Raw genomic sequence first — 13,241 nt, forward strand, 5'->3', positions numbered from 1 at the left:
TTCTTCAAATAACATAACTAGTTCAAAGGCTTAGTGATGAATTCCACCACCTGACAATACTGACTAGTACATATAGAAAAGATTTTGGGTTCCAGGCCTTCCCTGTGCTACAATTCTATTTTAGCCAAAGTAATAGTGTCCTTTTAATTTGTTTCCATAATTTACTGTTTATCATTGGCCACCTGTCAATGAGAAATTTTGGCTAATGACAGCTCAAGAATGAAGAACAGCCATTTGGGCAAGATACTGGAGGGCTTCTAATACCAGTGGAACTATTGTGTGAGGCAGTGCAGTCTGGAGAAGGAAGGTGGTGTAGATGAAAGCAGACATCCATTGCTATAGTTTCTTATCACTTGAAAACTTCCACTTAATCAGTGATCAGTCTGGATTTGCAGATAATAGGCCACATGTGAAGAATGTGATGATGGAATGTGTTGAAGCAGTAGCTAAAGTAGTGGATAAGCACTCTGGCAGAGTTTACACATAATTTCGGGGGTGGGGGGGGCATTTCTTAAAATTCTTAAGAGATAGATGCAGCTCAGTGGATTGAAGGGAAACTTGCTGGGCTGCTGGAGCCAGATCATGAGCAAGAATTCAAATGATTAGAATGCAGTCAATAATGCTGCACCAAGATGAACATTGGGACTGCAGCTATCAGTAGTTAAAACTCGAGAAAGTGTGCAGATGCTGGAAATCTAAAGCAACACAGGAAATGCTGGAGGAACTCAGCATGTCAGACAGCATCAATGGAAAGGAGTAAACAGTCGATGTTTCAGTTGGAGACTCCTAATCAAGGCTCTGTATCAAGGGTGTGTATCAATATTTTAAAAAACGATTTGGGTGATGGATACCCAAGCTTCAGCATTCAAAGAAATATGCAGTGTAGATGGAATTTCCAGAGATTTGATTCATTCAAATTGCAAAACACTTTGCAGTCAGAGCAACTTGAGACCTTCCACTTTGATCTTCAGAATGATAGAATGCAAAACTTCCTGAATGATGCAAACAAAACTATTAAGGCCCAATGAAACTTGGGTTCATCAATGAAGGAAATCATTTTGCAAGATCTTTGTACCTGGAGGACTGGAATTAGAAAGGCTTTGGTTCAAAATTAGAAATTGTGCAGTGCCTGAAATAAAACAAAATGATGGGGGTTCGAGTGGGGATGGTGAGGTGAAGGAGCTCAACAGGTCAAGCAGCATCTGCAAGAGAAACAATTAACATTTTGGGCCTGGAACCTTTCATCAGATCTTAGTTTAGACTTGGCAGGAGAATATCCTCCTTAGCACGCATCCTACTGAGTCCTGTAGTAAATTTGGAAGTTCAATATTGTTATACGAGCACCTTGCTAGTGCATTTTTCATGATGGATTCCAACATATTTTCTGCTAACAAGTCAGTAATTCCCCATCTCACTCACTGCTTTCTTGTAATCTGCAGGAACCATTCCAAAATCTATTGAATTTTGGAAGGTGAAAACCAATTATTCCACAATAACTAATTTTTAAAAAAAAAACTGATGTCATTTGGTTCATGGTGTCTAGCCTCGTATAAAAGAGGTCACATAATCATGGGTTTAATTTGGACTAGTTAAGTTGGTAAACACTTGTAGAAAGTGGAAAATTTAGAACTCTCATCCAAAAATTGACTGCAATGGTTTAATTGTTAAATTTAGAACCATAGAAAACCTGCAGCACAATACAGGCCCTTTGGTCCACAATGCTGTGCTGAACATGTGTTTTACTTTAGAAATTACCTAGGGTTACCCATAGCCCTCCATGTACCTATCCAGGAGTCTCTTAAAAGACCCTATCATATCTTCCTCCACCACCGTTGCTGGCAGCCCATCACGCATTGAATTACTCTCTTGTGTATTTCTGACAGCAATGACACTAAAGGTGTAATACCTTTTTTTAAAACCTCTGGTTTAAACTGCAACCATGTTGATGTAACAGTTTGCTTCATATCTCAATTATATGGCAAGCAAATATTGCACCCATGACCAATTTCTGGATTTTCTTTTTCCTTCAAAGTGACATGACCTTTAATTTTAGTGCCAAATGAATGAACTGATAAATGTGTTATTAACTTGAATCAATGTGTGTTTTGTTGGAAGTAAACAGAGCTCCAAGTGCTGCATTTCCTTAAATGTTTAACTTGGATTACCACACTTTACTTAAACCTTCTATTTTCTCAGTTTCTATTTTTTTTCCCCGATGCAAATATTCCCTGAGTGACTTTTGTGACATTTTCAAGTCAATGCACTTTTTATTGTCATTTCAACCATAACTGCTGGTACAGTACACAGTAAAAATGAGACAATGTTTTTCAGGTCCATGGTGCTACATGAACATTAATACTTGTGTAAAATAATATATATTTTGTAATCCCAGACTAAATTATTTTAAGTTTAAAATTTTTTTTTAAATTCTGTATTGTATTGCTGGTTGATTATGTAAAGAAGCAAGTAGGTCTTCGAAGGGCAGGTGATGGTTTATATATAGATTTACAAATACAAACGTAGGTTTTGTTTTAACTGATTTGCATTTTGTATCTTGAAATGCATAAGTGGACTTCCATGCCTGTGGATCTTGATGTCATTTAAGTGTGTTCTTTAGTGCATGACTATTTGAGAATAACACGAATGAGAACAAGCCATTTGACTAATTGTGTAAATATGAGGAATTCTGCAGATGCTGGAAATTCAAGCAACACACATCAAAGTTGCTGGTGAATGCAGCAGGCCAGGCAGCGTATCTAGGAAGAGGTACAGTCAACATTTCGGGCCGAGACCCTTCGTCAGGACTAACTGAAAGAAGAGCTAGTAAGAGATTTGAAACTGGGAGGGGGAAGTGTACTAATTGTGTACAGTTTTTGCTGCTTTCTTCTGCTGAAAGCTTGGCTCATGGAAGAAAAATAAAACATCCTATGCACATTCTTTGCTCTTAAACTTTAAACTATTTCTGCCACTTTTATCAATCTTTTGTATGGATATTACAAAACTACCTACACCACTTTAATGGTCCTATTCTCCATATATCTATTCTTCACACACAACCTCTCAATGATTTTTTCTAATAAAAATATGGGTTTGTGCAGGGAATGGTTAGTGGAGTGGGTAGGGAGAGGAATTTATTTAAAAACAAAATCCTTGTTGTATCTATAACATTAGTCCCTTGAAATTGGGGCTTGGGAGTTGTGAGTGTTGCCTTAATAGCACTGGATCCACTATGTCAGTGTTTGGAACCTAGCTGTTCTGGAATCATGAAATAGTAATAAAATGGTCATCTCAGTGAAAGGCAAGGAGGTGAGCAGAATGGGGCTAGATGTCACCAATGGAGGACAAATTTGCTGTATATTTGCTAGATGTTAATTGTGTCATTGGGCCAAGTATGTTTTAACCCCAAGTATGTTTGATATTTTTTATCAAACATTAAGTTTTTATCAAACATAATTTTTATAGATGCACCGTATAAAGCATTCTTCTAGGGTGCATCACAACTTGGTATGGAAGTTGTCCTGTCCAAGACCGAAAGAAGCTGCAGAAGATGGTGAACATGGCGCAGCACATCACACAAACCAGTCTTCCGTCCTTGGACTCACTTTACACTGCACGCTGTCGGAGCAGTGCTGCCAGGATAATCAAGGACATGACCCACCCAACCAACAGACTTTTCGTCCCTCTTCCCTCCGGGAGAAGGTTCAGGAGCTTGAAGACTCATACGGCCAGATTTGGGAACAGCTTCTTTCCAACTGTGATAAGACTGCTGAACGGATCCTGACCCAGATCTGCGCCGTACTCTCCAAATATCCGGACCTGCCTCTCCGTTTTTTTGAAATACCTTACTTTGCATTTTTCTATTTTCTACTTATGATTTATAATTTAAATTTTTAATGTTTACTAATTTTAACTACTTTTAATATCTTTAATATTTATAATCGAGGGAGTGTGAAGCGTAGAATCAAATATCGCTGTGATGATTGTGCGTTCTAGTACCAATTGTTTGGCGACAATAAAGTATAAAGTAAAGTAATGAAAATAATCCAAAGATTCCACCTGATTTGTGATCTAGATCACAAACAAGAGAAAATCTGCAGATGCTGGAGATCCAGAGCAACACACACAATGCTGGAGGAACTCAGCAGGCCAGGCAGCTTCTATGGAAAAGAATCCTGGTGAAGTGTCTCAGCCCGAAAAGTCGACTGTACTCTTTTCCATAGATGCTATCTGCCCTGGTGAGTTCCTCCAGCATTGTGTGGGTTGCTTGTGATTTGGATACCAATTTTGCCATGCTTTGACAATAAACTTTCTCCTTTGATTTTTGTAATTTCCTATGAATGGATTACTTGAGACAACAGGGGACCTGACAGTCCTCCTCAAAGGGTTAATAAGGAAGAATTAGAACTGTCATCACCACTGAGAACAGATCTAATCTCAACTGATATACTTGTCCCATTTTATAACAATTGTTAATGGTGACTTGGACAGCTTAATGCTTGCAGCCTTTGAATTGTGATTTCCGAACCCAGTACTGATTGGTTGATTTTTTTTTTGCTACATAATAACACCAAGAAAAATGCAGAAAGCTGGTCTTTTTCAAACTAATCAAAACTCTGACCTTCATTTGGCACTGCAGAAAGCCCTATATTCGGCAGAAATTTGTCACTGTTTTGCACTTAGTCTGCAAGCTATTTTACAAGCTATGAAATTATCCAATGTTTTGCAACCAAACTATTCTTGGCCTCTCTCAGAAGAGACAGAATAACAAGACAGATGACGCTATTTAAAAATGCAAACACGAGGAAATCTGCAGATGCTGGAATTTCGAGCAACACACATCAAATTTGCTGGTGAACGCAGCAGGTCAGGCAGCATCTCGAGGAAGAGGTACAGTCGACTTTTCAGGCTGAGACCCTTCGTCAGGACTAACTGAAAAGCTTACTAGCTTTTCTTTCAGTTAGTCCTGATGAAGGGTCTCGACCCGAAATGTCGACTGTACCTCTTCCTAGAGATGCTGCCTGACCTGCGTTCACCAGCAACTTTTAGATGACGATATTTCTAGTTTATATAAATTATCTACCCTAGCTGATTTACTCAAATGTCATTGGCAACAACAGGACTTCGTTTCCAGACAAGCTTATTGCCTTCAATGCTCGCTTTGACTGTCTGAACATGGAGGGGCTATCACGAACTCCCACCGCCCCCAGTGATCCTGTGATTTCAGTCTCTGAGGCTGACATGTGAGCATCCTTCAAAAGGCTTTGCCCTGGAAAATTATCTGGCCCAGACAGAGTAAATGGCCAAATACTAAGACCTGTGCTGATGAATTGGTTGCAGTGTTTACCGATATCTTTAACATCTTGCTTCAGTAGACCGAAGTATCCACCTGCTTCAAGCAGGCTTCAATTATACTGGTGCCTAAGAAGAACTTGGTAACCTGCCTTAATAACTATTGTCCAACAGCACTTGCATCAACAGTGATGAAGTGCTTTGAGAGGTTGGTGATGAAGCATATCAACTCTTGCCCAAGAAGTGACTTGGATCTGCTCCAATTTGCCTACCAGCGCAATGCCCTTGAACAGAAAATCCTTTTTTTTAAAAAAAAAAAATAGTGGATGCAGCCTAGTCCATCATGAGTAAAGCCTTCCCCCACCATTGAACATATCCACTGTACCATAGTATTGTCAAGGAAGGCAGCCTCCATTATCAAGGACCCCCACTACCCAAATCATGCTGTTCTCTTGCTGCTACCACCAGGTTCAGTACCCCTCAAACATCAGGCTTTTGAACCACAGGTTATGGGAACAGTTCAGTGATGGGCAAGTGAAGTTATCCCCTATGGACTCACTTTCAAGGACTCTCCATCTCATGTTATCAATATTTATTACTATTTCTTTCTATTTGTATTTGCACAGTTTGTCTTTTGCATGCTGGTTGAATGCCCAGTTGGTGCGGTCTTTCATTGATTCTTTTATGGTTATTATTCTATTATAGATTTATTGAGTATGCCTACAAGAAAGTGAATCTCAGGGTAGTATATGGTGACATAAATGTATTTTGATAATAAATTTACTTTGAATTTTGATTCTGTTAACACAATTCCATGGCATTCTTAACTTCCAAGGTGATCTAGCCTCTTTAAAAATAGCACAACCTATTTATCTTCTATAGATTTGAGAATCTGACCTTGATAATATACAAAGTCATTAAAATATCTGTCTAGCAATTACCTTTTGGCTGCTTTCCATTCCACCTTTTTCCTCTGCAAGGATATTCTATTGCTCAAGAACTCGTAACCTTGATCAAAGAAATTTGGTTTTGGAGTTCAAATTCAGCCCCTTTAAAATAATTTGTCGCTTAAATAAGTTAGAATGTGAAATAATTTTTATATCAGAATTTCCCTGTCAATTCTTTGAAAGAATACTCTTTTCAAATTCAATGAAGTACATAGTTCTATGAAGAATGAAGCTCATAGTAATTCCAGATATCATAGCTGTTCCATTGTACAGGAAGTATTTCTATGAAATACAGTTGTACAGGGCCCTGGTGAGACCACACCTGGAATATTGTGTACAGTTTTGGTCTCCAAATTTGAGGAAGGACATTCTAGCTATTGAGGGAGTGCAGCGTGGGTTCACGAGGTTAATTCCTGGGATGGCGGGACTGTCATATGTTGAAAGATTGGAGCGACTGGGCTTGTATACACTGGAATTTAGAAGGATGAGAGGGGATCTGATTGAAACATATAAGATTATTAAGGGATTGGACATGCTAGAGGCAGGAAACATGTTCCCGATGTTGGGGGAGTCCAGAACCAGAGGCCACAGTTTAAGAATAAGGGGTAGACAATTTAGAACGAGTTGAGAAAAAACTTTTTCACACTGAGGGTTGTGGTTCTGTGGAATGCTCTGCGTCAGAAGGCAGTGGAGGCCAATTCCCTGGATTCTTTCAAAAAAGAGTTAGAGCTCTTGAAGATAGTGGAGTGAAGGGATATGGGGAGAAGGCAGGAAAAGGGTACTGATTGTGGATGATCAGCCATGATCACAGTGAATGGTGGTGCTGGCTCGAAGGGCTGAATGGCCTGCTCCTGCACCTATTGTCCATTGAAATGTCTTAAATGAAAGACAAGGATTTTCTTGCCCCATCTTGTTGCTCTTTTATAAATATTAGGTTGGATCAGGGTTGTGTTGGTAGTTTGGATCCTCAATGTAGAAACATTAGTTTATGATTGAATATTGGTATTAATTATCTATGAAGTTGATATAAATGTTTAATAAGTAACTTTTTTTTTACAATAAATTATGAAGTATTACTGAAAAATGTTAAGTTTATTAAGTATCATTTTTAAAATGGACTTCCCTGCAACCAAGAGCTAACTGTTTGAGTCTGAAGATTAGAATCCCAGAGCTCATGGCCTACAACTACTTCCATTTATAAAATTTCAAAAAGCTGCTGATGGCAGAAATTGGGCCTACTATCAATGGGTACTTGACGATTGGCATTGATATGGGCTGAAGTACCTGTTTTTTCACTGTATGACTGAGAAGCAAGGTCACAGATTTGAAAGCATGATTATTAGTAAGGTGAGAATGATAATAGGATTTTTTTTTCTATTTTCCTGTTGGAGGGAAGATCAGTTGGGTGAATGCTCAACCATACTATATATGGGGAATCTAAGCCATGTGCTTTCAGATGCTGAAGGGGATATGAGGCCCTTTGATAAATTGACAAAGATGCAGCAACCTGATTCAGTTTCCATTTTCTTAAGTACTTGTTTGTATTTTTATAGCTTAATTTTAAACACTTGAGTCCTTTTGTATAATAAAATGATCTATGTCAGCCTGGCAGGTTGAACGTGCAAGGGTGTTATTACAGAGACACTGGTGGGATGTGTAATTACAATGTGACTAGGTTATATGTACTATTTCCATTATAAATGTGGGTAAAGGAATATATGATGGAGGAAGTTGCTAGAAAATGGTTATTACTGCAAGATTTCTTGCATCTTTTTTTACATTATTTCATGTGCTTCTCTTTCCAAAGTTAGTTATAGTAATTTTTTGGCACCTTAAAATATTTAATAACTCCTGCAAATCCTCTCTAGATTTTTGGCAAGTCTTTTGGCATTTGAGCTGGAGCAGAAAAATCTTTTATTGTAACCTTTTTCTAGCTCTTCATTGTCCTTGTTCATACACATCCCTCACAGATGTATCCTTAACACGTCACGTGCATTCATTACATAAGGGAAAATGTCAGTTCCTGGCTTTTGACAGGCTGAGAATATGATTTATTTTTTCCATCCCAGGGCACTGACAGAATTTTTCAATATTCATACTGCCAATTCAGCTGACTAGAGGAGAAAGTAGTTCCTCCTTTCTCAATAGTATAATACACAGATGTGTGAAGGATGTATCCCTGGCTGATTGATTCTAGAACTGTGGGGGACAGTGTCAGAATAAGGAACAGGCAATTTAGCACTGAAATAATGAGAAATTCATTCATTCAGAGGTGATGAATGCAAACGTACATTAGGCAAGGATCAGTCCAATCAACCCCCTTGAACAGCTTTGCCATTTAATAAGATTGTAGACGATCTGATTCCTGGCTGCCAGCAGTAAGCTTTCATCTCCTTGCTATCAAGTATGTATCTACCTCTGCCATTAAAAGCTGCAAGGTTTCTGCTTTCACTACACTTTGAAGCAGAGAGTTCCAAAGACACAAACAATTTCCTCATTACTGCTATTAGTCAGGGTAGCAGAAATTTGCCCTTTCAGAATTCACAAGTCATACCTGAACATAAGAGATGCACATAAAATTCACTCACGGAATAGATGTGGAAGAAAGCAATGTTGGTTGGTTGGTTGGTGGCATCCGTTAGTCTTGCGAGACCATGGATCTGCGCCTGGAAAGTCTTGCTTCAGTCTGTGTTAGAACAGCGTCTGTTGTGGCTGTAGAGGCCCACACAGGAGTGACAGTCTCGCTGCATCGACTGCACTTGAAGGCGCTGTTCTCCAGTGTTGTCTTGGTGCTGTTTTTCCAACGAGTGCTTCAGAAGCAAGCCTCAGCTTCTCTTCTCTTTTTAGACCTCTACGTAGTTCCAGCCTCCAATAATGTCAAATTTATTACCACAGATGATGCAGGGGGCTTGAAACTCTCCAAGAAATTTCAGCTCACCCAGCCACGACCCACTACAATTCAAAGTAATCTCCAGTCACTCTTCCAAACCTAGCAGTTTGTCCCTTCCTCAAAAATAACCCACCCATTCCAGGTATCATTTTGATATTTCCAAAATATTGCTTGCTTTATTTAAGGAAGGATTTAATGCTGAGTCTAATGTCAGTATTAGAGAATTTAACAAAAAAAAAATCTGAAGAACGTTATTAATCTGCATTTGAAAAAGCAAAAATTAATCAAAAATGGCCAGCATATTTTGTTGGGAGGTCCTATTTGACTTTTTTTTTAGAAAGAGGTAACAAATTATATTGCTAGGAGCATTGCAGTTGATGTAGTCAACATGGACTTAGTAAGGTCTTTGGCAAAGTTCCACAAGAGACTTGTCCAAAAGTTTGGAACCCACCTAATCCAGGGCAAGTTTGCAGATTGAATATGAAGTTGATTTAGTAAAAGGAGGCAAAGGGTGATGGTAGAGAATAGATTTTGTAATGGAAGCCTATAGACAATAGTGTACTCAAGGGATCAGTACTGGTTGTTTTGTATGCTTTAAAAGTTTGAATGTAAATGAAGGCACAATGAGTCACAAGTCTGTACATGAAACAAAAAAGGGTAAGAGTTCTTGTAGGTTACAGGATGATATTAATCAGTGGTCAAAGCAGTGGCAGATGGAATTAACTATAATGTAAGTTGATTTACTTTGGGGGAAAATGTAGCAAACTTTCATGTTTTGGAGCAGGGGTTCCCAATTTTATGCCATGGACCCCCTACCATTAACAGAGGGGTCCAATGACTGCTTGTTAGGAATCCCCTGCTCTAGAGAGTATTGTGGAACAAAGAAGCCCCTGTGTACAAATCCAAAATTCTGAAGATGTTGCACAGATTAGGCATTAAGATGTTGAAAATATAAGGGGTGCTTGCAGATAGGGCTGAGAAATCCCAGATGGAGTTTCATCCAGGAAAGTGTGAGGTGTTGCACTTTTGCCATCAAATGTAAGAGGAAAATATACAGTTAATAGTAGGAATTTTTAATAACATTGATAGATAGGTGGACCTTGGCGTCCAAGTCTTAGCTCCCTGAAAGTGGTCAGGTAAGTAAGTAGTGTGGTAAAGAAAGCACGTGACGTGCTCGCCTTAATTGGTTGTCATTGAATTTAAGAATAAGAAAGTCATGTGCAACTATGCAAAACATTTGTTGAGCTGCATTTGGAGTATCATGTGCAATTCTTATGGTTTCTCCCTGCCTCCCCCCGTAGCAATGGTGTAGAAAGGGTACTTGATAGAAATTTTAAGAAGATTGAGAGGCATCAACAGTGAGATAGTGATAATTATTCTCCCAGGGTAGAAATGTTAAACACTTAAGCATATGTATTTTAGGTGGTGGGGTGGGAGTTCAAAGACGTGTAAGGTCAGTGGTAGATGCCTGGAACAGGCTGTCAGGTGTAGTGGTAGAACCAGGTATGAAGGTGGCACTTAAGAGGCTTTATGATTAACACACAACCATGCAAAGAATGGAGTGATAATGGATCATGTGCAGGCAGAAGAGATTTAGTTTAGTTTGGCACAGACATGAGATGTGGGCCTGTCCCTGTGCTATTTATGTTCTACCTGTCTTCATTAGCCAAAGCTTAGAATACAAGAACAGGGAGGTTATAAGCATTAGTTTATAATGTTCTGGTGTATCATTAAGGGATATAATGGCAAGATGGAAAGTAATATTACAAAAGAATATTAGTCATGAACTTGTTGAAGGCAGAACAGGCCTGAGGGGTTGAAAGGTTTACTGCTATTTCTTGTCCTTACAGGTTGGCTGAGGCATTTAAGTGCATGTGAATTAAACGTCAGCAGCTCTTGCACAAATAGCAAGCCTAAGATGTTTAATCTTTAATATCTAAGCTTTGTCAAGAGATTTAGTTGTTAAAAGTTGACAGCTAATTTGCTTTCATTCTTTGCAGTTGCTCATTTTATTTCTGCATTGAAGTTGGTGCAGGGACACAGAGTTAGCTCCAAGTTAATTTGCGTTGACTTTTTTATGTCTGAGTTGAATTATTTTGTAGAGATTAAAGCAACAGGGCAGTTGTGTCAGCGGCAAAGCCCATCAAACAATGGCAGGGTGTATCACTCCAGGGAGCCACATGAGTGGCAATGGTGCTATGTACAAATACCATGCATAAACCAGCCACGCTGAGTGTATCGACCAACAAAATGGAGAATTAAAGACTTTGCAGGTTTTTTCTTTTGTATATATATTTTTATTATGAGTTAACTTTAAGAAATTAGTGCCAGCCTATCTTTTCAGTGCTTGCAATTCATCACATAATTTATTCTATTGAAGTTCAGGATTGCCCTTCAGCCTGTTTCCATGTGTGACGCAAGCATGTCAGTCTTACTAAACCTGATGTATATAGTCTCAAACTAAACAAATGCCATAGTAAAGTTAAGTGAATATATTTCCTGTCAAATGTACATGGTAAGAAAGTTGTATTAAAGTCACTGCAGCACAATACTTTAAAGCTGATTTAATTTTTTTTCTGGTCATGGAAAACTGATGCTCTAAAATAGGATTTTAATTTTGCAAGTTATCACCAAAAACAAAGTATATCTCTCAAACCCACTGTCTCTTTACATCCTTTGACTACTTCTGCAATGCTTCTTGAACAGAGCAGAATCCTTTTTGACCAGGTATAACAGAAATTTGGGTCATATTCTGAATGTTTTCGTGTCCTCTCAGTGATATGTTGATGGCTTTTGAGACTCTGCTTCATCCAAATAAATCTTAATTATAGTTTAGTTGAAGGATCTCTAAAATTGCAATCTCTCTAGCATTGCACCTTTACAATTATGACCATGGCTGCCTTGGATTGTAATTTTTTTTATTAAGTGCAATTGTGAACAATAGCCAGATCAGAAATGCCAAAGAGAACTCTGATAGGCCAATCAGATGATTCACTGCTGCTCAGCGATAGAACACAAAAAAAATCATGTGTACAATAAAAAATTGTATGGTGGTGGGGGGGGGGGATGGGAAGAACTTGAAATTTTACAACTCTCTTACACTTCCTTGATAAAACTGCTTATTCCATTTGGAAGTTCTCCTACTCTGACTTCCTGCAAAAGAAAGAGCATAACTTACAGATTTGAGGTAACAAACAAAACTTGGGGATGTACACTACACCCACTGTTGGAAGAGATGTACAGTGGTGGTTGTGGCAAACTGTCAGAAGAAACTGAAACAGAGACTCCACCCATAGAAAAATCTCATTTGAAGTTGTGCTTGATTTAAAATCATTGATCAGAATGAGATAAAAGCAGAAACTAGCAAATTTGTTATCTCTTCACAGAGAGGAAGTTCAGGAGAATTGTGTTCGTTGGAAGAAAAAATTTTCTTTCATCTGCAAGATGAGTGCAAATCCTGCAACTGGTGTACTAGATCCTTGCATTTGCAGAGTATCTGTACGTAAGGTGAGTATCTTGAAAATTCATGACTTTTGTAAATAAATGTTTCTACTGTGAAATAAAATAGATTTTCTTTTCTGTTTAACTTTTTTGTGAAAAGGCAAAATTTCTCAATGTTGAACATGTTCAATGATGGTGAATATCAGTTGATCAAAATGCAACTCTATAGTTAAAGCTTTTTTTGATTGCTGAACCATTTTCTTTTCCCATTTAGTTATTTAGCCCTTTCTCATCTTATTGGTGGGATGTTTGCATGAGGAACTGTTTTTCATAGTTGTCCAGTCTTTGTTACAGAACACATACCCTTTATTATAGAGTAAATCTCATAGCAACTTCTGATACCTCTTGCTACTACCATCTCTCAGTTCCTTGTTTGGAATACTCAGCACTAATCTTGCTGTGAAAGTGCCCAGAAAAATTGGGACTACAAAAATTTGGATTAAATGCTTAAATAATAATTACTGCTGACCCTTAAATTTTATTTTGTGTGAAGTTTCAATTCCTCAAAAAAAAACCTCAAGCTTTCTATTTTTTAAAATACATTAATGTTAGTATTTTTGTGTGTTCTCTCTCACCTGATCCTATGTCTTCCTTTTGTTATTTCACCTCCCCTG

The 13,241-nt window shown here is 38.3% G+C and overlaps 1 protein-coding gene across 2 annotated transcripts in view; it reads left to right on the forward strand.

Moving 5' to 3' along the window:
- The window catches only part of LOC134359862 (early estrogen-induced gene 1 protein-like), a 106,119-nt gene that overhangs the window by 48,979 nt on the left and 43,899 nt on the right, over window positions 1-13,241 (forward strand). For both annotated transcript variants that reach the window (XM_063073624.1, XM_063073625.1), the window contains exon 2: window positions 12,513-12,633. In XM_063073624.1, coding sequence (XP_062929694.1) covers window positions 12,513-12,633 — 121 coding nt within the window. The remainder of the gene's footprint in view (window positions 1-12,512; window positions 12,634-13,241) is intronic.

This window comes from Mobula hypostoma, chromosome 21 (genome assembly GCF_963921235.1).
Source record: "Mobula hypostoma chromosome 21, sMobHyp1.1, whole genome shotgun sequence".
In the NCBI taxonomy this organism is placed as follows: domain Eukaryota; kingdom Metazoa; phylum Chordata; class Chondrichthyes; order Myliobatiformes; family Myliobatidae; genus Mobula; species Mobula hypostoma.